General features: G+C 42.6%; 1 protein-coding gene across 1 annotated transcript in view; it reads left to right on the top strand.

The window, feature by feature from the left end:
* Positions 1-27,903, top strand: part of LOC148540393 (uncharacterized) — a 147,132-nt gene that overhangs the window by 67,699 nt on the left and 51,530 nt on the right. Inside the window, exons 5-8 of the mRNA XM_088444600.1 lie at positions 6,277-6,434; positions 26,274-26,383; positions 26,628-26,692; positions 27,182-27,327. Of these exons, the coding sequence (XP_088300726.1) occupies positions 6,277-6,434; positions 26,274-26,383; positions 26,628-26,692; positions 27,182-27,327 (479 nt within the window). The remainder of the gene's footprint in view (positions 1-6,276; positions 6,435-26,273; positions 26,384-26,627; positions 26,693-27,181; positions 27,328-27,903) is intronic.

Raw genomic sequence — 27,903 nt, forward strand, 5'->3', positions numbered from 1 at the left:
GCGGCCACACCTCCTGATTGGTGTCGGCTGATTCCTCCTGATCCCTGGCAATGGACCAGGTCTGCACGGTAGCTTGGCAGAGGGCTTGAACTTCGAGACACGGAGCTCTTACCCAGAACAGCCGGAGAACGGAATAGCGTTTGGCGCAATTCTGTTGGTCGCAGAATTGAGGCGATTGAAGTCAGGCAAGATGTTTATTGCTCAAAGTCTTAAAAAAGACTCAACCTTCCGGATGAAGGGGTAAATTCAGCATACAAGAAATCTTATCAAGTCAGCAGTTCTTCTCCTCAAAGAAGTTACAGGGTTGTACCACATACAGGGCTCACAGGCCCTCTTTTATGCCACTCCAATACACATTACCACAGGGGGTAAGTCCACCCTGGGTTCCTTCTAGCCAATCAGGCTGTTTCACAAAACATAAATAAATACGTCTTAAATTTCACAGAAATGAAATCAATTTCCTTGATACCACCCAAAAACATTTGGTTTCCTGCAATAATCATGAAAAACAAACACTTTTTCCCCAGAAGTGCACACACACAGGAGACAGGTCTCAGGCCATTTCAAAGGAAGATTTGGCAATTTGACTCTCTTCACACCTTCCCAAAGCTTCTATCCTGGTCTCACTTGGAATGCACTTCAAAGAAAGCTGTGTTACACAATGGGTTTGACCACTACCATAGGTCAGGACAATTAACATATCACTTCCTATGTCAGGAGGGAAATCCCCATTACACTAATATACTCTTAAACCATATAGTGCATAGCCTATTAAATATACATTTCTTCATGCACTAATGCATTGCAGATTAGCTGCAGTGCATTACAGCAATACATATATACTTTAATACAGTTTATTATAAACCATGTGCAGTGTGCTTTTACACTGTCCTGTGTCCTGGGACTTTACCTGTTTCAGCGCTGGTCGCAGTGGGAGCTGGCTCTGTCTCCCAGCGTGCAGCCACACTCTATCCACACTCCCCCAGTGCAGTGGGTCCTGGCCGCGACATATAAAACATTAAAAAACACATTTATTAACACTCAGCGCATAGCGCAGAGTATACATTTACAATGGGCGCCTGGCGCCTTTTTGTCCTTTTAAAAATGGCGCCGCAGCACGGGGGTTAACCCCATCAGTGCCGCGACCACGGCCGCCATTCCACACGTGAGGCTGGCCTCCGGCCACGGTCACACACACACACACACACACATACATACAGCCACACACTTATACACATATATAAATACTGTCACACACATATACACAGTCACACACACACACAACCATACACATATATATACTGTCACACACATACATAAACATATACGCATACATACTGTACAGTCACACATACATATAGTCACACACTTGAACACATATTCATTTAGATAATGCCCCCTCCCTCCATCCCTCTTATCTTATTTAATCACTTAGCACATTGTCTACAGCTGCTCCTGCCTCTTCCCCTCCTCTCTCCCATGCTACTGGCACTAACTGACTGCAAGTGCTTCCCCTCCTCTCTCCCATCAGATGCTGTTTTAGTGATTGCCTCAGCACAGTTTTGAAAATTTATACTGGGTAAATTACAACTACTGCTATACTAAGAGCAATTTATCTAAAGGAAGTTAGGAATGTATTGTGAATCTGTGTTGGCCTCCCCCTTCTCACAAATTGTTTATCTTAGACTTTATTGCATCCCAATTTAGTGTGTGTTAGAGCTTTTGGGGTGGGGTCCCAATCAGTGAGCACAGAGACACATGTTTGTAACTTTAGATATTACTGCTCCCACAGGCTGCATAGCCGGAGGCTGCCATAGTCTGTGTTAAGATTCCAAGTGTTCTGATTATAAGTGTAAATACAATTTGATAACTAAGTCGGAGTTACGCTGGAGTTAAACTGGAGGAAAACGAAACTCAAAACCAGAACACTTTCTGAACAACAAGAAGCAACATACTTATGTGAATGAACAAAATCAACATCTACTGCTGTATCCAGGCAACTACTTACTGCACTCACTGCTTGCACACTGCAAGTGCTCCCCTGTCTGTGTGCTGCTCTTGTTGATTGATCTTTGTTGATCAGAACACTTTGGACTGGATCAGCTCGGGTACATTGTAATTTTGTCCTCATTCATTTTGTATTGCCTTTTCCAATTGTGTCACATCTATCCACATTAATCATTTGTTTATAAACTAATTCCTGCACCCACTACTCACATACCTCTCCTTTATATATCACTTTTGGAGCTGCGCTCATACATTAGCAGCACTGTTCTTTACATGTATTTTTGAACATTTAACAACTTTAATCCACACTGACTCTATATCTCACTGTCTCTACATCACACAGCCTCCACATTACACTGTCTCTATATCACACTGACTCTATATCTCACAGCCTCCACTCCAGTTTACATCTCAATTATTACCTTGTCCACAGCATGAACACCCTTACTTCACACAACCCCCATATTCTATGTCCACATAATCCTCTACTTTATCCGTCCCTCTCTTCCCCCTCCTGTTTCCTCCACTTGCTGTTCTTCCTTTTTTTCTCTCATCAGTCTGCTTCCAACCCTCTGCTTCTTTCCCCCACTTCTCCTATACCTCCACTCTCAACCACCTCCCTCCATGGTCTTGTTACCCCACTACTAAGCCCCATTCCCTCCTCGTTCTGTCTGTCACCTCCAGGGCTGCCAAGAGAAATTCTGGGCCCGGGTACTGCAACATCCTGTGGGACCACATCATGTATGGCTGCACCCTTTTGTGAGTGGGTCTAGCATGTGAGATGCACCCACTCACAGGAGCATGGCATAGCACCCAGCAGCTGGAACTAAAGTAGTCACTACTGTATTAGGATGGCGGGACAGTCCCATAATAGCTGCATTTCTTGTCAGGCTGTATATAGATGCTAAAATGTAACACACAAATTAAAGTGCTTCTACTTTACTTTGTACATCTCTCATGTAAATAACACAAACAATCTATTTTCTATCATAGAGATAGATGTATGAAGGACTTAATTTTTACATAACATCAGGTCGTCTTATACACACACATTCCGCAGCACATATCCTAACCCACTGCTCCATGCTCCTTCTTCACTATCTACCCCTCTGTGTCGCCCCTGTCTGTCTGCCCTTCCCCTTTAGAATGTAAGCTCTCACGAGCAGGGCCCTCATCCTCACGTGCTTCTCCTCCCCCTACTTATAGTATAATTTACTCCTAACTCCCTACAATGGCACCTACCACCTGGTTGCTCATGTCCTGCTGCTTGTGTTTTGCAGCTGAGTTTATAACCTTGTCCTTGTCCTGCATTGTTTTGTATTACTATTAACTGTTTTTCTTGTGTGCTCATTTATGTACTGTGTAAGGCGCTGCGGAACCTTTGTGGCGCCATATAAATAAAGGATAATAATAATAATAATAAAGTGTCGTGCAGTCCCGTCCCCCTACCCGGTCTCCACTACCTTCCCTCTCCTCTTCATTTCTACATCTTGCAGTGCACTTTTGTACTGCAGCTGAAATACAAGCTGAATGAGGGGTCCTGAGAGAGGTGGGCCTGGGAAAACTTGTCCTTATGCCGGGAGGCAATCGGGAAGCCAACTGCCTCAATACCGGCAGCCGGCTTCCCGACTGTCATTTCCCGGCAAGGGTGAAATGCCGGGTGTCTAGATGTAGACGCCCACATTTCCCCGATGCCGGGAGACCGGCGCCCGGCATCACGATCGTACTGATGCCGGGCGCCGTGAGCGGACAGCCGTGGGGGGGGAGGGTTAGGTTTAGGGCTCCCGGGGGGGACTTAGGGTTAGGCACCCCCCCGGGAGGGTTAGGGTTAGGCTAGGGGGAGGGAAGGTTAGGGTTAGGCAGCCCCGGGGGGGACTTAGGGTTAGGCAGCGGGGAAGGGGGTGGTTAGGGTTAGGCACTTATAGGGGGGATTAGGGTTAGGCACTTGGGGGGGAAGTTAGGGTTAGGCACCCCTAAGGAGGGTTAGGGGGGTTAGGTTAGTCTATACTTACCTATCCACGATCGGGATTTCCAGCGCTGTCGGGCTTCCGCTGCTTCGAACTCTGCTCCTGTCGGGCTGCCGCTGACGGGAATCGAACCGCCATGCAGCCGGCGGTATTTCATGCCAATTCCCTTATGCCACCCCCCCTTAATGCGGCATTCACAATTGCTGAAGGAGAAGGCTGAGAATAACATTTGCATATTATCGCAGCTGAGAATACTACAGAATTTGCAGCCGTGCATGCATAAAGGTTCACCTCTGAATCAGGCCTAGTGTTATTTGTAAGAGACCTTCCTGACAATATATAGCTGTTGTACAATTATCCATTTTAGAATGTCCTGTCAAACAAAGCTGTAACTGCTAAGATTATTTAAAATAAAGTTACATTTTATGGATAATGTACAAATTACCATTTCCCTGCAGCAAGGTTGGTTATTTAGCTGTTATGAAAATATAAGATACCTCTTTGCTTCATAAATAATGAGGCGGGGATGTATTAAACCTTCAAGAGAGATAAAGTAGAGAAGTTGCCCATGTTAACCCTTCAGCTTTTAACTGTCATTTTATAGATAAATGAAGATGATTGGTTGCTATGGGCAATCATCTAGCTATCATTATCTCGTTATCTTTCTCAAAAGATTTGATACATCTCCTCCAAAGTTTCTTGAATATTACTAACCTTACTGATGTAACTGGTTAATAGTGAATTTGTGAATATCTGCAGTTCATAAAGGAATTCTGGGCCTGATTCAGAGCCGGACGCTCCGACCAGAGCGCTCGCTCTGAATCAGGGCCCTCCTACCTAATATTGGAGCGGCCTTTTGGACGCTCGCATAGCTGTGGGTAACCACCCACAGCTTATGCGAGCATCCATGATGATGGTCGCGATGGTCAAGACCATCGCGACCATCGGGCTTGCGACGAGACCCTGCGGTAGGGTCTCGCTGCCGCAAGCCCAGGAGTGCTTTTGACTCTATCAGAGCCAAAAGCACTCCCACTGACATCACTAGTGATGTCAGTGGGGCCGGACCCAGACGGTAGGCGTTCCCATGGGAACGCCTCCGTCTGGGCAGCCACGCCACCGGCACGCCCACCAAAGGGGGCGTGCTGTCAATCACCATCGACAGCACGCCCCCTTTGGTGCGAGACCCATAACGACGGCTTGGCCGTCGTTATCCGGGTCTTGCGCATGCGCGCGACGGAGCCGGCTCCCTCATGCGCATGCGCACTTGGGCAACATCGACCCGCTTGCGAGAGCTAAGCGCTCGCAAGCGGGTCTGAATCAGGCCCTCTGTCTTAGCAAGTAACTTACACTGATACTTATTCTTCAATCCTGCCCGGAATAATTTATTTGTTAACAGTTTTTAATTGGAGGTATTTATTATGAAGCAGCACTTTACAGAGCATATTTATTCAGTCACATAAGTCCCTGTCCCAGTTGAGCTTACAATCTATATCCTAAACAGAATACACATTAGGGTTGATTTTTGTTAGACGCTACAAGATTGTCTTTGGAGTGTGGGAGGAAAGTCAAAGAAACCACAGTGAGAACATACAAACTCAACACAAATCGCGCTCTGGGCAGACTCAAACCCAGGGGCGGATTGGGAATTTAAAGTGGCCCTGGAAAATAACATGAAATATAATCAGTCATTTTCTGTCAGAGCTTGGTGTTTAGATAAAAAATATCACTTACCACAAATTATATTTTAATTTGCCAGAAACAAAATCTGAAAATAAATGCCTAGACCTTAATCAGGGCATGATTGCATTGATTTGTCACTCTTTACCAAGTAGTTAACAACGTTCCCATAACTCGCCCATAGAATGGACTATCACCGTGTGACTGTTTAGCCACCGCCCAGTCTCCAAGAAATGTTTTTTGTTTTTTTTTTGTTTTATTTTTAAATAACAATCATTCAGCATACTTACATTTTGCCCATGGTCATTGGTTGATTTACATGTAAGGGTGTAGTTTGTTATGCCCATTTTGAATACATACTGTAGTGCATGATATGTATACATGTATCTACTCATCAGCAAAGTTTTCAGGAAATTGTATACACACTGTATTGTAGCAACTAATCTAATGGCAGATTATCAGATGTTTTCCAGAACTCACTGTCATCTCAGAAGGGATAAGCCAATATTATGGAGCTAGAAATAAAGTATATTTGTGCTGTGATAGGCTACAGAGGGCTGTAATTGAGCACCCATGATCTGTAGTTGGGCAGACGTCTAACTTTCTTTTGCTTCTATTTTTGCAGGAATGGCTCCGTGGTTGTTAGTTCTACACTTGAATTCAACATTAGCACTACTCCAGTACCTTCAAGTGACAACACTGTGCGTGCACTGGTCAGCAACCTTGACAACAGTAGCAGCATTGGGGGCTTAGAACTTAAGAAAGAAAGCATCAGTTCAAATAGTGAGTGAGAGAAACATATATATATATATATATATATATATATATATATATATTTATAGTTATAAGATTATAATTATTAAGTGGCAATTTATTAGGCTGTACTGTACATTACAAAATAACCTTGGCGCCTGATGGGGACCTGTGGTGAATAAACTCAGAAGGTACAGCTGCAATTTGCAGAATTGGAGATTGCCTGTCTCCAATACAAAAAGAGAGCTGAACAGGGGAATACTGCAAAGGCGCTTATACCATCATAAAAAACAACAAATTAGTGCAAAATGTATAAAATGTAATGTAATATTAATACATATAAACAAAAACAAAACTAGTTGCTCCCAGGAGTAAATAAATAATAACACATAACAATCAATAATAAAAGCAGTTGTATGAGAGCTTGATAAATGGTAATAGATAAGCAAAAAAACTTGTATTGAAACCTCAGTAATGCTGTTGGCAAAACTAGATGGTAAAGGATAGTCTTTTGCCTAGGGCACCAAATTGGCAAGGGCTGGCTCTGCGTGAAATCACTCTCTGCAGTGTCAGAAGATGCGTGCATACCCTATTAGCATATGCAGACTTATGCAATACTGTCAATTATACCTGTCTGTCCTGTAAAGGTGGGAATGGGCATTTTAATGTAGGCCGATTGCTTTAACTATCATAGGGGGTGCAGCTGCTATAGGGCCTAGCCCGCCTCAGGGGCCCGGCCCTACCCCTGTACCTACGCTGCCAGGCCAGCCCGCGTCCTCCTTCAGCAGTGTGTTGCGCAGGCACATATGCCCTCCCAGTCACCTCCATCTCTCTTCTCTGACTGATACTGGGAGGAGGGGGGCTGTGATCCGGGGATGTCCCAGCAATCTCAGCATGGCCATATATACATAGCTTTAGATTGTTAGATATACTGTACTTAGCATTTTACTGTACCTCCCACATCATCTTCTCATTTTGTAAGTGCATCCTGTGGACGGATTCATTATATTATAAGTTGCTTACAGTAGACACACACTTTTCCCATCAACAGCTACAGCTATTAAATGTTCCCCACACCACTTAGATGGTAAATTCCAATACCTTCTGTTTCAAGTCATTGCATGAAATTCTTTTTTGTATTATAATCCTGCAATGTACAGTACAGGGGAATACTGCAAAGGCGCTTATACCATCATAAAAAACACCAAATTAGTGCAAAATGTATAAAATGTAATGTAATATTAATACATATAAACAAAAACAAAACTAGTTGCTCCCGGGAGTAAATAAATAACACATAACAATCAATAATAAAAGCAGTTGTATGAGCGCTTGATAAATGGTAATAGCTAATAGCAAAAAAACTTGTATTTAAACCTCATTAATGCTGATGGCAAAACTAGATGGTAAATGATAGTCTCAAATAGAAACAAAGGCCCTCATTCAGAGCCGTACGCTCTGAGCAGAGCGCACGCTCTGAATGAGGGCCGCCCTCCATAATTATGGAGCGTCCTCCTGGACGCTCGTATAGCTGTGGGTCACCACCCACAGCCTATACGAGCGTGCAGTTTGATGGCCGCGATGGTCACGACCATCGAAACTGCGAGCCGGAGCCTGCGGTTGAGGTTTTCAACCGCAAGGCCCGGAGTGATTTTGGCTCTATCAGAGCCAAAATCACTCCCACTGACATCACTAGTGATGTCAGTGGGCCGGCTTCTGACGGTAGGCGTTCCCTTGGGAACGCCCCCGTCAGGGAGGCACGCCCCCGGCACGCCCACCAAAGGGGGCATGCTGTCAATCAACATCGACAGCACGCCCCCTTTGATCAGACACAACGAGCGAAGGACTTTCCTTCGCTCGTCGCGTCTGGCGCATGCGCACGACGGAGCTCTCGCCGTCGTGCGCATGCGCAGTGCACACCATCGACCCACTTGCGAGCGGACAGCCGCTTGCGAGTCGGTCTGAATCAGGCCCAAAGTCTCCAGTGTTAATGGTAACAGAAGAGATAAACTATTAGTTCCACAGCGGTTTAAATAGAGTGCAAATGCACTGAGATGGTAATCCTTTTTGGGAGTAAAATTTATGTAATGATGTATAGGAGAAATACTCACTCCAGTATAGTCCTCTTTAACAGACTCCAGTCTGAGTGTTTAAATGTGGTGGTTCCAACAGCTAAAGGATGCGATGTAACTGCCAAGCCGTAAGTGGAGGGTCCTGGAAGTCAGCTCCAGACAGTCATGGTCAGCTGACCGCCGGTCTCCTGAGTGAGTCCTGGGCCACGCTGGTCCTCTATAAGCAGGGTCTCTGTTCAGCTGTATCTGCTTGCTCCGGCAAGCCAGTGAAACAAAGCTCTCTGGTGTGGAACAAGTGGCAGATGAGTGCTCCAAATGAAATGGCACCTGTTATTTCAACGCGCGTTTCCCCGTGGTACACGGCTTTTTCAAGAAGCAGGTGTCTGAGTGAACAGTAGTAAAGGTGATGCTGTATAAGTTGTTTTTTTTAATTGGCTCAGGTGTCTGGTTCTAAATTCTAATTAGTACTCCCATTTTTACAAGCTCTTACTCATTAGGACACATTGCTTAAATGCTATATACTGAAAATCCTTAGACATTCCAATCTGCAAAATGGATAAAACCAATTGCATTTGCATAAACAGATATGTATATAATAATATAATAATAAAGCATATAGAATATACACATATATATATATATATATATAGATTATTACCAAAAAATAACAAATGTATAATTATAATAAAAATAATAATAAAAACAAATGAAATAAATAATTTCATTAATTCTATCCAAAGGATCCGACATGCTTCAGAATTAATAATAAATACACACTTAATTAATCCAAAAAATAAACATACATATATACATACTTATAGATATATATGTGTGCATGCATGCAGTACGCACGCATAGACGCATGCACACACACATACACACAAAAACACATACATAAATGTGCACAACATCACACATAAATGCAATTATAGGAGTGTGGATAAACCACAGATAACAACAGATAGTGACATTAATGAGTCACGAGTCCTGATGTCAGCAGTGTTTAGTCGCCACAAAATCAATTATCAATACTGTGTGTTAACCATTAGACACAAATGGAATTATTATATGTGAATAGATCATAAAGCATTTGTTGTATATAAAAATATACATAAAATGTATAGTGAGTAAAAAGCACATTTACATATGTTCTACATATATATATATATATATATATATATATATATATATATGAATGTATACTGGTGACAGCTAAAGATAGTGGATGTGGATAGATCTGTAACCTGATCAGATCTACAATTAAGAAGAATACAATAAAAATGGTGGCAAAATAGGAGAGATATATAGAGAGACAAATGGATCAGTGCAGAGGTATATTATATATCCTCCAAAAATTGTCGACATAGATACAGCCCCTACAAGACAACAAGGGAAAGGTATATAAAAATATAACCGCATAATCCTAACTCTAACCTCAAATTCTATATCCCTACAAGGCAACAAAAAAATAATAATAACAAAAATAAGCAGATAGAAACAGATCAAACGAACCATAGAGAGGTCTCAAATGTTGTTAGATAAACTCTAAATCTATATTTTCGTTTAGTCCTTGAGGCTTTAGTGTTTGAAGTTTACAGATCCAAGCGGCTTCCTGTTTACAAAGTTCTCTATAGCGATCCCCACCTCTTGGTGTAGCAGTGATGTGTTCCACTGCTGTAAGTTTAAGTCCCAATGGATCTTTAGCATGACATTCTAAAAAATGTCTAGATAAACTATGATTAGGAACTCCTTTGATCACATTACATGTGTTCAAAAAATCTAACCTTAAGAGGGCGTGTAGTTCTCCCTATATAGTAGAGATTACACAGACACCTCAAAAGATAGATAACATAACTTGAGTTACAATTTAGAAATGATGTAATCGTATATTCTTTATTAGAGTGTGAAGAAAACACTGATTTGGTTTTGTTGTCCACATATGTGCAGGTCAAACATCCGTTGCTGTTACAGCGATAGAACCCACAAAGAGCTTATTTAGTGAGTGTTTGTTGTGTTAGTGATTTGTTACTGGTGGAATTACAGAAAAAACTTGGTGCTAAGATATTTTTTACTTTCTTAAAAATTATGTTTGGCCTTTTCTCTAAGCTTTGGGCTAACATAGGATCTGTAAGGAGTAAATTATAGTTTTTCTTCAAAATGAAAGTAATCTTCTGTGCTGCTATATTGTATTTGGAAATAAAGAATGGTCCTAATTCAGATTTAGTATCTAACCTCAGTGTTTTGACCTCTAATAGAGATTTTCTATCTATGGATAATGTATCTTTAAATGCTTTCCCTAAGATCTCAGGTGGATAGTCACAATGCACAAAGGGATCTGAGAGTTCGGATACTTGATTCTCAAAGGTTTTCTCTGAGGTGCAGTTCCTCCGAAGACGATACATCTGACTCTTTGGAACGTTATTGAGCCAGCTTTTTCATGGTTACTGTTGAAAGGTATAAAGTTCAGAGTGTCCACAGGTTTTTTTATAGGTGGAGGTACATATGACTCCGTTTATAACCTCCAAAGTAATATCCAAAAAATTAATTTGTGAAGGACTGTGTGTGAAAGTGAAGGATAACCCAAAATCATTGTGGTTAAGGAAAGAAGTAAACTCAGTGACTGAAGAAACATCCCATCCCAAATAAAAAATAGGTCGTCGATAAAGCGACCATAGAGGACCAGGTTCGCAGTGAACGGGCCATTCCAAATGAGCAGTTCTTCCAGGCGGCTCATGTAAATGTTCGCAAAACTGGGTGCGAACCTGGTCCCATCACAGTACCGAGGACCTGTAAGTAGGGAACATGATCAAAAAGAAAATAAATTGTGACAAAATAAATGTGGTAGAGGCCAATAGAAATTCACGCTGTTTGTCTGTGGTTCCCCCATCTTTAAGACACAAGTCTACAGTTGCAACTCCCTGTGTGTGGGGAATGTTGGTGTAGAGTGCCTGAACATCACAGGTCACAAATAGATAATTGTCCTTCCAAATTAATCCTTCTACCAGGGTTAGAAAATGTCTAGTGTCATTGATGTGGGACCACATAGGCTGTAGAAAGGAATCAACATAAAAGGAAAGATTCAAAGTTAAACCAAAAATGCCTGAAATAATAGGATGCCCAGGTGGATTGTGTAGAGTCTTGTGGATTTTAGGTAAGTGATAGTAAGTGGGAGTGATGGGGTATAGAGGATAGAGGAAGTTAAATTCCTCTTTTGTCAGAACACCATCAGAGATAGCCTTTAGGAGTAAAGTTTTCAGATCCTTTTGAAATTTAGGAGTGGGGTCTTTATCTAATGGGCGATAAAAATAGCAATCGGACAATTGTCTTTTGGCCTCAATTAGGTAATCTGATGTATCTTGCACCACCACTCCTCCATCCTTATCTGCAGCTTTTATTGTAAGAGAATGATCATGTGATAGAGATTTAATGGCGTGTATTTCTTTAAAGGACAGATTATGTAAACAGGGATGTATTGATTTATTACACAGTTTGCAAAAACCTTCCAATGTTACATTATAGAAGGTGTCTATGGCACTAGTTTTATGATGGATTGGAAAAAACTGTGACTTCTTTTTAAATTTGTTCTCTATGTTCTTCCTATTTATATCATATATTGGGATTTCTATAGAGGTATTAGTAGATGAGCCATTCTCCTCAAGGAGTTTATTCAGAATCTCTAATCCAATATTGTCTGATTCAGTGGTGTAAATTCATCCCAGACGCCCGGGGGCAAGTTATCATTTAGTGCCCCCCTATCCCCCATATTTACAGCCCTAAGTGGGGTGAATATATTGTGGGTGATGGAGGAGGTGCCCCTTCAGTGCTGGCGCCCGGCGGAAGGTGCCTCCATTGTCTCCCATACTTCTGCCCCTGGTCTCCTTCAGTTTGATTTTTATTTAGTGATTTTACAGTGAAATACCTCTTCCTACACAGACTTCTAATATATCTATTGAGTTCAACAAAAAGCTCAAAACAATTTGGCTGGGTCGTAGGTAGAAATTGAGACCTTTAGATAATACAGTAAGTTGCTCAGTTGTTAATTGCTTAAAGGATAAGTTGTAAACACCCCTTGATTTTATCTGTGTTTGTAATTTCTTTGTTGTCCCTTTCAGTTTGTTTGCCTCTCCCTTGTCTTCCTCTAGGACTAAATCGGATATTCTTGCTCTTTTTGTGGAATGCGCTAGAGTTTCGTATTTGTTGCGGTGAAGGAATTGACTTAGATGATCTCGATTGTGCCTTCTTAATTCTCTTCTCTCCCCCCTCTCCTTCCCTAAAAAAAAAGAAGAAGCTGGGGGGCTCATTCTGTGTGGGGATCTATACAGTGTGGTAGTAAGTTTGTGACTCTTGTATATATCACGAGATCTAATTCCGGAAGGATTATCAGTCCTATCAGAATAAGCTAAATCCATTTTAGATGTATGGTTAGTAATCATATCTCTATGCCTATAAGTGTGGGATTTGAAAAGCGGTCTTATCGTTGGGAGGGGCATTAGGGGGCCAATCCCTTCTTAGTCTGATGCGAGGTTTATTTTTATGAAAAGTTCTCACTTTATTTGCACCATAATCCAAGAGATCTCTCTTAAATTTTATCTCTCTTTTTGGATATTACTTTGGAGGTTATAAAGGGAGTCATATGTACCTCCACCTATAAAAAACCTGTGGACACTAAGAACTTTATACCTTTCAACAGTAACCATAAAAAAGCTGGCTAAATAAAGTCCCGAAGAGTCAGATGTATCATCTTCGGAGGAACTGCACCTCAGAGAAATCCTTTGAGAATCAAGTATCCAAACTCTCAGATGCTTTTGTGCATTGTGACTATCCACCTGAGATCTTAGCGAAAGCATTTAAAGATACATTATCCATAGATAGGAAATCTCTATTAGAGGTCAAAACACAGAGGTTAGATACTAAATCTGAATTAGGACCCTTCTTTATTTCCAAATACAATATAGCAGCACCAAAGATCACTTCCATTTTGAAGAAAAACTATAATTTACTACTTACAGATCCTATGTTACCCCAACGCTTAGAGAAAAGGCCAAACATAATTTTTTAAAAAGCAAAAAATCTAGAAAATATCTTAGCACCAAGTTCTTTCTGTAATTCCACGAGTAACAAATCACAAACACGACAAACACTCACTAAACAAGCTCTTTGTGGGTTCTATCGCTGTAACAGCAACGGATGTTTGACCTGCACATATGTGGACAACAAAACCAAATCAGTGTTTTCTTCACACTCTAATAAAGAATATACGATTACATCATTTATAAATTGTAACTCAAGTTATGTTATCTACCTTTTGAGGTGTCTGTGTAATCTCTACTATATAGCGAGAACTACACGCCCTCTTAAGGTTAGATTTCTTGAACACAGACGTAATGTGATCAAAGGAGTTCCTAATCATAGTTTATCTAGACATTTTTTAGAATGTCATGCTATAGATCCATTGGGACTTAAACATACAGCAGAGGATCACATCACTGCTACACCAAGAAGCCGCTTGGATCTGTAAACTTCAAGCCTCAAGGACTAAACGAAAATATAGATTTAGAGTTTATCTAACGACATTTGAGACCTCTCTATGGTTCGTTTGATCTGTTTCTATCTGCTTATTTTTGTTATTATTATTTTTTTGTTGCCTTGTAGGGATATAGAATTTGAGGTTAGAGTTAGGATTATGCGGTTATATTTTTATATACCTTTCCCTTGTTGTCTCTTGTAGGGGCTGTATCTATGTCAACAATTTTTGGAGGATATATAATATACCTCTGCACTGATCCATTTGTCTCTCTATATATCTGTCCTATTTTGCCACCATTTTTATTGTATTCTTCTTAATTGTAGATCTGATCAGGTTACATAGAACATATGTAAATGTGCTTTTTACTCACTATACATTTTATGTGTATTTTTATATACAACAAATGCTTTATGATCTATTAACATATACTAAATCCTTACGTGTCTAATGGTTAACACACAGTATTGATAATTGATTTTGTGGCGACTAAACACTGCTGACATCAGGACTCGTGACTCATTAATGTCACTATCTGTTGTTATCTGTGGTTTATCCACACTCCTATAATTGCATTTATGTGTGATGTTGTGCACATTTATGTATGTGTTTTTGTGTGTATGTGTGTGTGCATGCGTCTATGCATGCCTTGTGTGTATGTATGTATGCGTGCGTTCTGCATGCATGCACACATATATATCTATAAGTATGTATATATGTATGTTTATTTTTTTAATTATTAAGTGTGTATTTATTATTAATTCTGAAGCATGTCGGATCCTTTGGATAGAATTAATGAAATTCTTTATTTCATTTATTTTTATTATTATTTTTATTATAATTATACATTTGTTATTTTTTTGGTAATAATCTATATATATATATATATATATATGTGTATATTCTATATGCTTTATTATTATATTATTATATACATATCTGTTTATGCAAATGAAATTGGTTTTATCCATTTTGCAGATTGGAATGTCTAAGGATTTTCAGTATATAGCATTTAAGCAATGTGTCCTAATGAGTAAGAGCTTGTAAAAATGGGAGTACTAATTAGAACTAGGGGTGTGCACCGGCCACTTTTCGTGTTTTGTGTTTTGGTTTTGGATCTGGATCTTTCTTCGTGTTTTGGATCTGGATTGGTTTTGCCAAAACCACCCTTCCGTGTTTTGGGTTCTGGGTTTTGTGTTTTGGATCTGTATTTTTTTGAAAAAAAGCATAAAAACAGCTAAAATCACAGAATTTGTGGGTTTTTCTGCTCCTATGCTATTATTAACCTCAATAACCTTAATTTCCACTCATTTCCAGTCTATTCTGAACACCTCACACCTCACAATAGTGTTTTTATGTCCAAAAGGTTGCACCGAGGTAGCTGGATGACTATGCTAAGAGATACGAGTGGGCGGCACAAACACGTGGTCCATCTAGGAGTGGCACTGCAGTGGCAGACAGGATGGCAGTTTGAAAAACTAGGCCCCAAACTATACATAATGCAAAGAAAAAAAAGAGGTGCAAGATGGAATTGTCCTTGGGCCCTCCCACCCACCCTTATGTTGTATAAACAGGACATGCACACTTTAACAAACCAAACAGTTCAGCGCCAGGGTCTGCCACACGACTGTGGCTGAAATGATTGGTTCGTTTGGGCCCCCACAAAACAAGCTGGCAATTAATCTGTCCCTGCACAAACTGGCTCTACGGAGGCAAGATGTCGTCCTCATCCTCCTCATCCACCGATTCCTCACCCTCTTCAGTGTTGTGTACAGCCTCATCCTCACAGAGTATTAATTCGTCCCCGCTGGAATCCACAACCACAGGTCCCTCTGTACATTATGGAGGCTGCTTTCCCTGGAAGAGTTGATCATTCATTTTATGAACATCATCTTCTCCACATTTTGTGGAAGCAACCTCCTACGCCTTTCGCTGACAAGGTTCCCGGCTGCACTAAACACTCTTTCGGAGTACACACTGGAGGGGGGGCAACTCAGGTAAAATAGAGCCAGTTTGTACAGGGACCTCCAAATTGCTTCTTTTTCCTGCCAGTACATGTACGGACTGTCTGACATGCCTACTTGGATGCTGTCACCGATGTAATCCTTTAACAGACAGACGCACGCTTGTCGCTGCTGCTTTGAGGATGCAAGTGCGGCTACAGCCCACACAATTCACAAAGACAGAAAAAAGAAGAAGAATATTTTTATTGTTTGTGTAGCACACTTTGAGGGTGTCACCACCCTTTAACAGACAGACGCACGCTTGTCGTTGCTGCTTTGAGGATGCAAGTGCATCTACAGCCCACACAATTCACAAAGACAGAAAAAAAAGAAGAATATTTTTATTGTTTGTGTAGCACACTTTGAGGGTGTCACCACCCTTTAACAGACAGATGCACGCTTGTCGCTACTGCTTTGAGGATGCAAGTGCGGCTACATCGCACACAAGTCACAAACACATTCAAAAAATTGTTTTTTATATTTTGGAGCACTTTGAGAGTTACACCACCCTTTAACAGACAGACGCACGCTTGTCGCTGCTGCTTTGAGGATGCAAGTGCGGCTACAGCCCACACAATTCACAAAGACAGAAAAAAGAAGAATATTTTTATTGTTTGTGTAGCACACTTTGAGGGTGTCACCACCCTTTAACAGACAGACGCACGCTTGTCGCTGCTGCTTTAAGGATGCAGGTGCGGCTACAGCCCACACATTTCACAAAGACAGAAAAAAAAGAACAATACTTTTATTGTTTGTGTAGCACACTTTGAGGGTGTCACCACCCTTTAACAGAAAGACGCACGCTTGTCGCTGCTGCTTTAAGGATGCAGGTGCGGCTACAGCCCACACATTTCACAAAGACAGAAAAAAGAAGAATATTTTTATTGTTTGTGGAGCACACTTTCAGGGTTACACCATCCTTTAACAGACAGACGCACGCTTGTCGCTGCTGCTTTGAGGATGCAGGTGGAATCTAGACGGGATTTGGAACCGGGGACACACTACCTCCATCAATTGTCTAAATCCCACTGCACTAATGGCGGATACCGGACGCACGTCTAACACCAACATAGCAGTCAAGGCCTCAGTTATACGTTTTGCTTCAGGGTGACTGCTGTCGTACTTCATCCTCATCGTTAGGGACTGTTGGAGGGTCAATTGTTTAGTAAAAGTAGTGATGTTCCTACTTCCTCTCTGGGATGATGAACAACTCCCAGCAGCAACAACAGCACTAGGAGGAAGTGGTTCTTGATCTTTCCCTATTTTATTTTTATCGGAGAAAGTTTGGTCCTCCATTTATGTTATATTGATATATACGTGCGGCTAAAGCGCACACAAACACAGAAAATATTTTTTTATTTTTGCTGGAGAGTAGTGCACTTTGTGGGTTACACCACCCTTTAAGAAATTAGCCAGCCGGCTCTTTACTTATGGGACACAGGCGCACGCTTGGCGCTGCTCCTTTGTTGATGCAAGTGCAGCCACAGTGCACACAATTCACAAACACAGAAAATAATTTTTTTTTTGGTTTGGACTGGAGTGTACTTTGGGGGTTACAGCACCCTTTAACGGTCAAGCCAGCCGGCCCTTTACTTATGACACAGGCGCACGCTTGGCACTACTTTGTTGATGCACGTGCGGCTACTGCGCACACAATTCACAAACACAGAAAATATATTATTTTTTTGGTTTGGACTGGAGTGTACTTTGGGGGTTACAGCACCCTTTAACGGTCAAGCCAGCCGGACCTTTACTTATGACACAGGCGCACGCTTGGCACTACTTTGTTGATGCACATGCGGCTACTGCGCACACAATTCACAAACACACAAAAAATATTATTTTTTAGCACTTGGGGGGAGCACCCCTGATGGACAGAGCACCCCCTGGACAACACTACAGCACCCCTTTAGGACTGGGACACTGCACAGGACTTTGGAGTGGACACAGCCCCTATGGAGAACTGACTGCACAACACAGTCCAGCCAGCCCCTATGGACTTTGAAGTAGTGGACACAGCCCCTATTAACAACAGCAGCACAGCACAACACAGCCAGCCCCTATGGACTTTGAAGTAGTGGACAACAGTAGCACAGCGCAGTACAGCACAACACAACACTACTCTGCACTACACTACACTACACTACACTACACAGCCCAGCCAGCCCTAACTCCCACCCTCCCTCTTCACTGTCCACAGCCGAGTGAGAAAATGGCGCCGACGCGGGTACTTTATATAGGATCCAAAACCCGCGAGACTCGGAAGGCGGGATGATGACGTTTTGCCTCGATTTCAGATCCGAGTCAGGCGGGAAAAGTCGAGCCTGACTCGGATCTGCCTCGGATCGGGGGGGCTCGGGGGGGTTCGGATTTCAGAAATCCAAACCCGCTCACCCCTAATTAGAACCAGACACCTGAGCCAATTAAAAAAACAACTTATACAGCATCACCTTTACTACTGTTCACTCAGACACCTGCTTCTTGAAAAAGCCGTGTACCACGGGGAAACGCGCGTTGAAATGACAGGTGCCATTTCATTTGGAGCACTCATCTGCCACTTGTTCCACACCAGAGCGCTTTGTTTCACTGGCTTGCCGGAGCAAGCAGATACAGCCGAACAGAGACCCTGCTTATAGAGGCCCAGCGTGGCCCAGGACTCACTCAGGAGACCGGCGGTCAGCTGACCATGACTGTCTGGAGCTGACTTCCAGGACCCTCCACTTACAGCTTGGCAGTTACACCGCATCCTTTAGCCGTTGGAACCACCACATTTAAACACTCAGACTGGAGTCTGTTAAAGAGGACTATACGAGTATTTCTCCTATACATCATTACATCAATTTTACTCCCAAAAAGGATTACCATCTCAGTGCATTTGCACTCTATTTAAACCGCTGTGGAACTAATAGTTTATCTCTTCTGTTACCATTAACACTGGAGACTTTGGGCCTGATTCAGACCCACTCGCAAGCGGCTGTCCGCTCGCAAGTGGGTCGATGGTGTGCACTGAGCATGCGCACGACGGAGGGAGCTCCATCGTGCGCATGCGCCAGACGCAACGAGCGAAGGACTTTCCTTCGCTCGTTGTGTCTGATCAAAGGGGGCGTGCTGTCGATGTTGACTGACAGCACGCCCCCTTTGGTGGGCGTGCCGGGGGCGTGCCTCCCAGACGTGGGCGTTCCCAAGGGAACGCCTACCGTCAGAAGCCGGCCCACTGACATCACTAGTGATGTCAGTGGGAGTGATTTTGGCTCTGATAGAGCCAAAATCACTCCGGGCCTTGCGGTTGAGAAACTCAACCGCAGGCTCCGGCTCGCAGTGGCGATGGTCGCGATGGTCAAGACCATCGCAACCATCAACCTGCACGCTCGTATAGGCTGTGGGTGGTGACCCACAGCTATACGAGCGTCCAGGAGGACGCTCCATTTTTATGGAGGACGGCCCTCATTCAGAGCGTGCGCTCTGCTCAGAGCGTCCGGCTCTGAATGAGGGCCTTTGTTTCTATTTGAGACTATCATTTACCATCTAGTTTTGCCATCAGCATTAATGAGGTTTAAATACAAGTTTTTTTGCTATTAGCTATTACCATTTATCAAGCGCTCATACAACTGCTTTTATTATTGATTGTCTGTGTTATTTATTTACTCCCGGGAGCAACTAGTTTTGTTTTTGTTTATATGTATTAATATTACATAAAATTTTATACATTTTGCACTAATTTGGTGTTTTTTATGATGGTATAAGCGCCTTTGCAGTATTCCCCTGTACTGTACATTGCAGGATTATAATACAAAAAATAATTTCATACAATGACTTGAAACAGAAGGTATTGGAATTTACCATCTAAGTGGTGTGGGGAACATTTAATAGCTGTAGCTGTTGATGGGAAAAGTTTATGTCTACTGTAAGCAACTTATAATATAATGAATCCGTCCACAGGATGCACTTACCAAATGAGAAGATGATGTGGGAGGTACAGTAAAATGCTAAGTACAGTATATCTAACAATCTAAAGTATGTATATATGGCCATGCTGAGATTGCTGGGACATCCCCGGATCACGGCCCCCCTCCTCCCAGTATCAGTCAGAGAGGAGAGATGGAGGTGACCGGGAGGGCATATGTGCCTGCGCAACACACTGCTGAAGGAGGACTGGCCTGGCAGCGTAGGTACAGGGGTAGGGCCGGGCCCCTGAGGCGGCCTAGCAGCTGCACCCCCTATGATAGTTAAAGCAATCGGCCTACATTAAAATGTCCATTCCCACCTTTACAGGCACAGACAGGTATAATTGACAGTATCGCATAAGTCTGCATATGCTAATAGGGTATGCACGCATCTTCTGACAATGCAGAGAGTGATTTCACGCAGAGCCAGCCCTTGCCAATTTGGTGCCCTAGGCAAAATTTGGACTGTTGCCCCCTACCCCTACACATACATACATATAATATATATATATATATATATATACACATATATATATATATATCCATACATATATATACATATATACGTACATAGTAATGCCCCTGTAGTTGTGCCCATATACAGTAGTAATAACCCCATAGCAGTGGTGTAACTAGGGTCTCCGGAGCCCAGGGCAAGAAGAAGAACGGCGCCCCCCAGTCCCCCCACCCCACAAACACACACACACACGTAGCAAAAATATTTGCACGCCGGAGGCGCACGGCAAAAAAATGGGCACGGTCCAATAACAGAAGGGGCGTGGTCACTTTAAATGGGGCGTGCAAACATGACATGCTACCAATTTCTTGTCACTCTGGGAACATTCCTTTCCATATGCACCTTACCTATATGGTGGTTTCTCACAAAATGGAACCTCTGAAGAAATGTATCTTCCCTGGGAAGACGGCGTCTTCAGTCGGTTTTCTCTATTCATGTAGGTCACTTTGCCCGAAACTTGCCTGTTTGTGTAGGAATATTGATAAAGGTCATCATCATACAACAGCGGTTCATCCAGATGTGTGCCCCTTGTGTAACTTCCTGCCCCCTGTGTCTCTCAGCCACACCATCTCCCCCTGAGTCGTCTGTTAGCACACCATCGCTTCCCCCTCCTGTATCGTCTCTTAGTCACGCCATCATCTGCCCCCCCCCCACGTCATCTCTCGGTACTTGTACCCTGTCATCAATTACTGTCCAACGTCATTCCCTAATATCCACATGGCCACAGAGTGGGAATAAAAACCTGTGGCGAGCGAACAAATTTCTTCTTTTTGTGGACTGTATAGGCAAGGTACTGTACTTCCACCGTCACTGCACGTCACTCTCAGGTACAAATACTGAAGGGGATCTATACACTACCCTGTGTATTTGATGGACACAGATATGCACACAGACACATACACACACACTGACACAGATACACACGCTGACACAGATACACCCACACATGCTGACATATACGCACACACGCTGACACATACGCACACACGGTGACACAGATGCACACATGCTGACACATACGCACACATGCTGACACATACGCACACATGCTGACATATATGCACACACGCTGACACAGATGCACACACGCTGACACAAATGCACCCACCCTGACACAGACGCACCCACGCTGACATATACGCACACACGCTGACACAGATGCACACAAGCTGACACAGACGCACAAACACCGACACAGATGCACACACGCTGACACAGACGCACAGATGCACCCATGCTGACACAGATGCACACACGCTGACAGAGACGCACAGATGCACACACGCTGACACACTGACACAGACGCACCCACGCTGACACAGACGGCCACAAACGGACACAGATGCACCCACGCTGACACAGATGCACCCACGCTGACACAGACACACACAAGCTGACACAGATGCACCCACGCTGACACAGACGCACACACACCCTGACACAGATGCACAGACGCACACACACTGACAAAGCCTACACAGGCACACACATACATCTCTTTCATATACAGCCAGCCTGAGCCAAATACATACAACAGATGTAAAAGTCATCTCCCACAGGCACCTTCCACCCCCCCTGGCACTACATACTGGTACTCACTTGCAGTGCAGATCCAGAGCACTGGGGAAGGAGAAGAACTCAGTATCTGCCAGGTGTCACCCGGCGTCGGCAGCAAGCCCTCAGGATCAGCAGCATGCAGCTGAATGAATGATAGGAGACCTGCTTTAGAGGGGCTGTGCGCTTTTGCTGCAGCTCCCCCTACAGTCAGCCCCGGCACTAGCAGGCTGCTCAAGTCATTCACACACAGTAATTGTCGTCTGTTAGGGAGCAAAGGTTCCGGCGCGGGGGGGAAGCAGAGAGCGGGAGGTGCAGGTATGATGCTGCAAAGCCATCGGATGCCCCTGGGATTCCTGAGTCGCCCCTAGGCATTTGCTTATAATGCCTATGCCTAGGGCCGGCTCTGATTTCACGCAAGATACACTATGAAATCTGGTGTATATCCCACTCTGCATCATGCCCAAAGTGTATGTTTTAGTCTGGTTTAATCAGTCAATATCATTATAATAATAGGTCACATTCAGAAATAACCACAATTCCAATAGGTCCACTGACTAGACATTGACTAGCATATAATGTGGTTGGATGCCTCTGCCCTGCTAAATGAATCTCTTACTTCAAATATAATTATATATACACTCAGAGCAGAGTAGGGAGCTCCTGAGAGTGTATTTGGGTGCCTAATAGGGAGGAGCCTGGCATTGGCCCTCACGGCAATTCCACCACTGGACTGGCTCAGGGAGAGTGTGTCCCCTGATAGTGGTGTGATAGTGATGTGGAAACTCTATCACTAGGGAAAGATTATGATCCACCTAAGTGTAGGCCTGAAAGAGGTCAGCACAACCTGCCAGCTAAATAGCACACTTTGTTCAAAAGTGTAGAGATCACGTTGAAGGTCTCCAGTAATAGGAATGAACAGTGAGAGAAGGCAGGGACCATATACCCTGCCAGAAATATGGACCATAAGGACATCGTAATCTGAATTGCAGTGAGAGCATACAGGATATCACCAGAGATAGATACAAAACAGAACAGATGAGTGCTTAGAAGAGTTGTCAGAGAAGAGAACTAGTTTGGGGCTTCTTGATACCCCACTTTGGCAAGATCACTGCTGCCTGGTGGTTGCTAAGATCCATAACTTGCAATAGTTTCTCCTACCACACAATTACTTTACTGCTGAAAGCTGAGGCAGAAGTGCAATTAACAGACACTGCTAAAGTACCCTGACACTGCAAAAGGGACTGTTATACATCTATCACTATCCAGAGCTGGACCATGCTGAATATTGCCTCTGAAAGACACACAACCCTACCAATCCTACACGAATGGATGCCCAGCATAACCAACTGGGGAAGGCCCAGGACAAGGGAGACCTAGAGGAACAAAAGCCAAGAGGAAACACCCCTGCTGTCAGCTTAGTCACCTGATGCTGTGAAGAGTATAATCACTGTTCATGATGCCAGTCAGTCTCATTAAACCATTGAACTAGTGGATCCGGCAGAGGCCATTGAACACTCTGTTGCCAGTGTATTATCTACAGAGTAGACAGTTGAGGGCATGTCCTGCACTTGACAGTTTTTAGCTGTGCATTTCAGAGGAAAGTGCATCAATATTTTCCTGGCCCTTGACAGTTTGGGGTTGTGCATTTGGTAGTGGGAAAGGCCATTGGTGGATTTTCCACTGGATCCCTGCTTAGCTGTATGTATTTACAGAGGTTGGTGAGACCTCTTAATATTGACTAGTGGAGACTGAATTGAATTATTGGAAGATCTGCTATGTATAGTGCCACCATACATACTAACAGGACCAGTTTCCCTTATTGCTTTATGGTTCAAGAAGTGACATCAGCTTTGGGATATGTTTTGACCACATTTATGGGAAGTTGGTGGGGGCATACAGAATATATAGACTGTCAGCCAACCCAGGAGGCTCAGGGGATAGGAGATACAACTGGACAAATCAGCAATAGTGGTCACAAACTTTGGACTTACACATGGTAAAAATCCAGAGGTAAGCCTGATCTACAGGGGAACAAGGACTTGAAAGTAGGAGGAAATGAAGTGTTCTCTTATTTGTCTATTCACATCAGTCCCAGCCCCAATGGAACTTACAATCAATATTCCCTAGCACATGTACACGCACATACTTACACACTAGGGTAAACTGTTGTTGGGAGCCAATTAACCTGCCAGTATAATTTTGGAATGTGGGAGGAAATTAGAGTACCCGGAGGAAATTCATGCATGCACAGGGAAAATATACAAACTCCACACAGTTAGGGCCGTAGTGGGTATTGAACCCACAACCTCAGTGCTGTGAGGCAGTGATGCTAACCATTACATCTTGAATTATTGTGTGTTCATGGATATCAAAACTGGTAGAAGTATAGCACCCACTGGTCTAACTGCAAAATCAGAGGGATACTGAAGTATTGCCAGGACTGACAAGTCCACTCCCTTCATCTGGGTCTCTGCAGGTCTTGTAGATCTGTGTCTGCCAAAAGCATAGTCACAATGAAGTATGTAGCTCCAGCGGAGAAGCCATCCCAGGATTGATGCAAACCCGAATTGAGTACACAGAGGTGGCCACTTATAAACCGATGTAGTCATTTATATTACTGTTACACTCATTGCAACTATGACTTAATTTTCCTTTTCTTAAAAGCAATATAATTGCTGTATTTGTATTCACCCCTTTATTTACTGCTGGTTTCTTCTTTATTAATAAACCTTAAATATTATATTACTGGATATTGATGTGTGGTTCGGTTCTCCAGAAATCCGAATCCACCCGAATTTGGGGAATACAGGTGAATCCAAATCGCGGTTCTAATCTCCTGAGGAGATCCGGGAAAATCCGGGTCGCGGTTCTGATCTTTTTGCAGTTCGGAATTCGGATTTTAAATCCAAGTTTTGAATTTTGGATTGCATAAATTACATGATTTTAGCTTTTTTTAAAACTTTTTATCTATTTTTTATTTAAAAAATCTGGATCCAAAAGCAAAACCAAAACACTCGAGGGTGGTTTGCAAACCAAATCCAGATCCAAAACCTTGAAGGAGATACAGATCCAAAACCAAAAACAAAACATGGGCCGGCGCACAGCCTTACTGGATATTTGCCTGGATGTCAGATATGTTCCAAGTTCATGATACTGAGGGCAGCCAAGGGGCTGGTAGTAACATGGTAAGGGCTGACGTGGTATGAGACAATTTGCCAGTTACTCCAGTATATACACTCTGTGGTTTGGCTGGGGCAACATAGCCATAGGTAAGACTGGTATAGTAACTCCCCACAAGACACTTATCTTTCTATAAAGAAGCTGCTCTCTGCACCTGGCAGTGTGCAGGGCAGGAGAGAGATCACATGAAGAGAAGGAAAAGCTGGAGACTCATTGAGGGAAAAGGTGGGAAAGAATATTTCATCTGCAGCACAGTGCATTAGTGTCTGGTTCCTGCAGTGGTGTTGGGTGGGCTCCACAGGGCCCACTAGGGTCTGGGTTGTCCAACGGTTGATCCATCCCTGATGCTATGATGTACTCTTAAATCAGCTTCTGCTGGCTAGACCACATAGCAGAAATGCTGTGAAGTGTACAGGAAGCATGTTTGGAAGTGAGCATAGCGTAATTTTAATAACCACCAAGCTAGGTCAGTTTTATTAATGTCTCACAGCTCTCCAGCTGTATGATCTGTAAAAAGCCGGAAGAGAGCATATTACATAAGTCCTTAAGTAGTGGAAGGGTTCTATATGCTGCTCTCCATTTCTATTTCTCTCCGCATTTCTCTATTTTGTTTTTATCATCCATTATTTTTTACAGCAGGGTTTGGTAACTTTAATCTTGCTCTGTCTGCCACCTTAAACTAATCCATATTTGGCACGAGTGGTCAATTTTGCTTTTAACATGTTTGAGATGCTGAGATTTTGATACTCTCATGTTTTTGTTTTTTTTGAGAGTTGAGAGGTTCAGTTTTGACTTTTTCACCAAGCGTAAATTCAGATTAGTTTGGATTTATCTTATTGGCTATCCAAAACATGTGAGAGCTTGATAGTCAATACGATGCCGTTTTTGAGATCTAAACACAGCCGAGTAAAACCGAATCGCTCATCTCTAGTTTTTTTTGTCTATAAATCAGTCCTCGTACTTTACATTTTCACCTTTCTGAGTAATTATAATGTGGTACATAGAGATATAAGCTTTGGTAATCATTTGTTGAAGATTTAACTTAATTGCATTATTTTGCTTTGTTTTACAGATATAAGTGTGCTCAACCTACAGCCACTTAATATTTCTGTCAAGTTTCTCATTATGACACCATATAATAAATCTGCCGAAGAGACACTGAAAAATCAGACAGTCACCTGGGTATGTTCCCTGCCTTTCTGGATAAACTACATCATCGGGCAATGAGAAGACCTCTGTCTTGTCCTTAGCACTGGTGATGTTCTAACTAACTGTGATAGCTATTTTCTTTTCAATATACTATCTAACATGTATACAATAAATGTGGGATGGTCATATTTTGTACTTCTAATGATCATTTATCCACCTGCTCACACTGTTATTTCATAACTGGTACCATGTATGACATTTAAAAATTTCCCTGCAGTTTCAGGATGCTTCATTAGCGGTTCTTAACAGTACAGCGGCAGCTGATCCACAAATCACATTCACGTAAGTAGAGACATGTCAGATGTGTGGGTTTTAAAGGCATCGGATCATATTCAGAGTTGAACACAAATCGATTAATGTTCACATTTATAATGAGATCAGTAACGTATATCATCACCCACTAACCTGCTTTTACAGGCATGTACAGATGTATTACAATATGGTTTGATGAAGAGCCAGAGATAGATAGATAGATAGATAGATAGATAGATAGATAGATAGATAGATAGATAGATAGATAGATAGATATTAGGAGTGACTGCCAGTCTTGCTTTGTAGTAATGCAATGCATTTATTGGTAATTTTTGTTCACAAGGGCAGGGTCATTAAGTGAAATGAGTGCCCACAATATCTGTGCTGTGAAGCCCTATATCCTAATATGCAGAATACAACTGACAGTAATACAGTCACAAGGTAAATGTACGTACCACAAAAATATACTTTCAAAAGCAATATCTGATTTCTCTATTCTGTGTCTGATTTTCATTTCAGAAATGTCACTGGCTGGACTTACACTAGTGCATTTTTCACAATAAACACCACAAATTACTTAAATGTAAGCAAAGCTCTCAACCATCTCATATCAAGAAGAGGGATCGCCGGATTCTCCATTGTGCCAAGTACACTTAATGTTGAAGGTGAGAAATGTAGCAACAATTGTAAGTCCTAACAACAGTTTAGAATACTTAGGGGTCTATTTACTAAGCCTTGGATGGAGATAAAGTACCAGCCAATCAGCTCTTAACGGCCATGTCACAAGGCTGTGTTTAAAACATGACAGTTAGGAGCTGGTTGTTTGATACTTTATTTCCCGTTTACTTTTTCTCCATCCAAGGCTTAGTAAATAGACCCATTAGCAGGTAAATTGGAATTTCTGTTTAATCTGATTGAGTCTGACAGAGATTTGGGGGTAGATTTATAAAGCTTCTCGGCAAGTTTGGCTTCAAAATGTTTGGCTTAGTGACGCATTCAATTTTGACGCAAACCTGCAGATCAGAGGTGAATTGATACATTGACATTTGGCTCCTACACAGAACTATTAAAACTGAATATACAGTATTTGTCTTTTATACACTGTAAATACTGTATATGCCTATTGAAATGTAATGAACTACTAAAAAAACACTAGTTTGAGTCACGTGCCAGCCATACATCGGTCTTAGGTCAAAAATGTAATTAAAATCAGAAGTTTGGGATCCCAGACCAGCCCACTA

The sequence above is a fragment of the Taudactylus pleione genome, unplaced genomic scaffold (assembly GCF_031769625.1).
Source record: "Taudactylus pleione unplaced genomic scaffold, aTauple2 ptg000019l, whole genome shotgun sequence".
In the NCBI taxonomy this organism is placed as follows: Eukaryota; Metazoa; Chordata; class Amphibia; order Anura; family Myobatrachidae; genus Taudactylus; species Taudactylus pleione.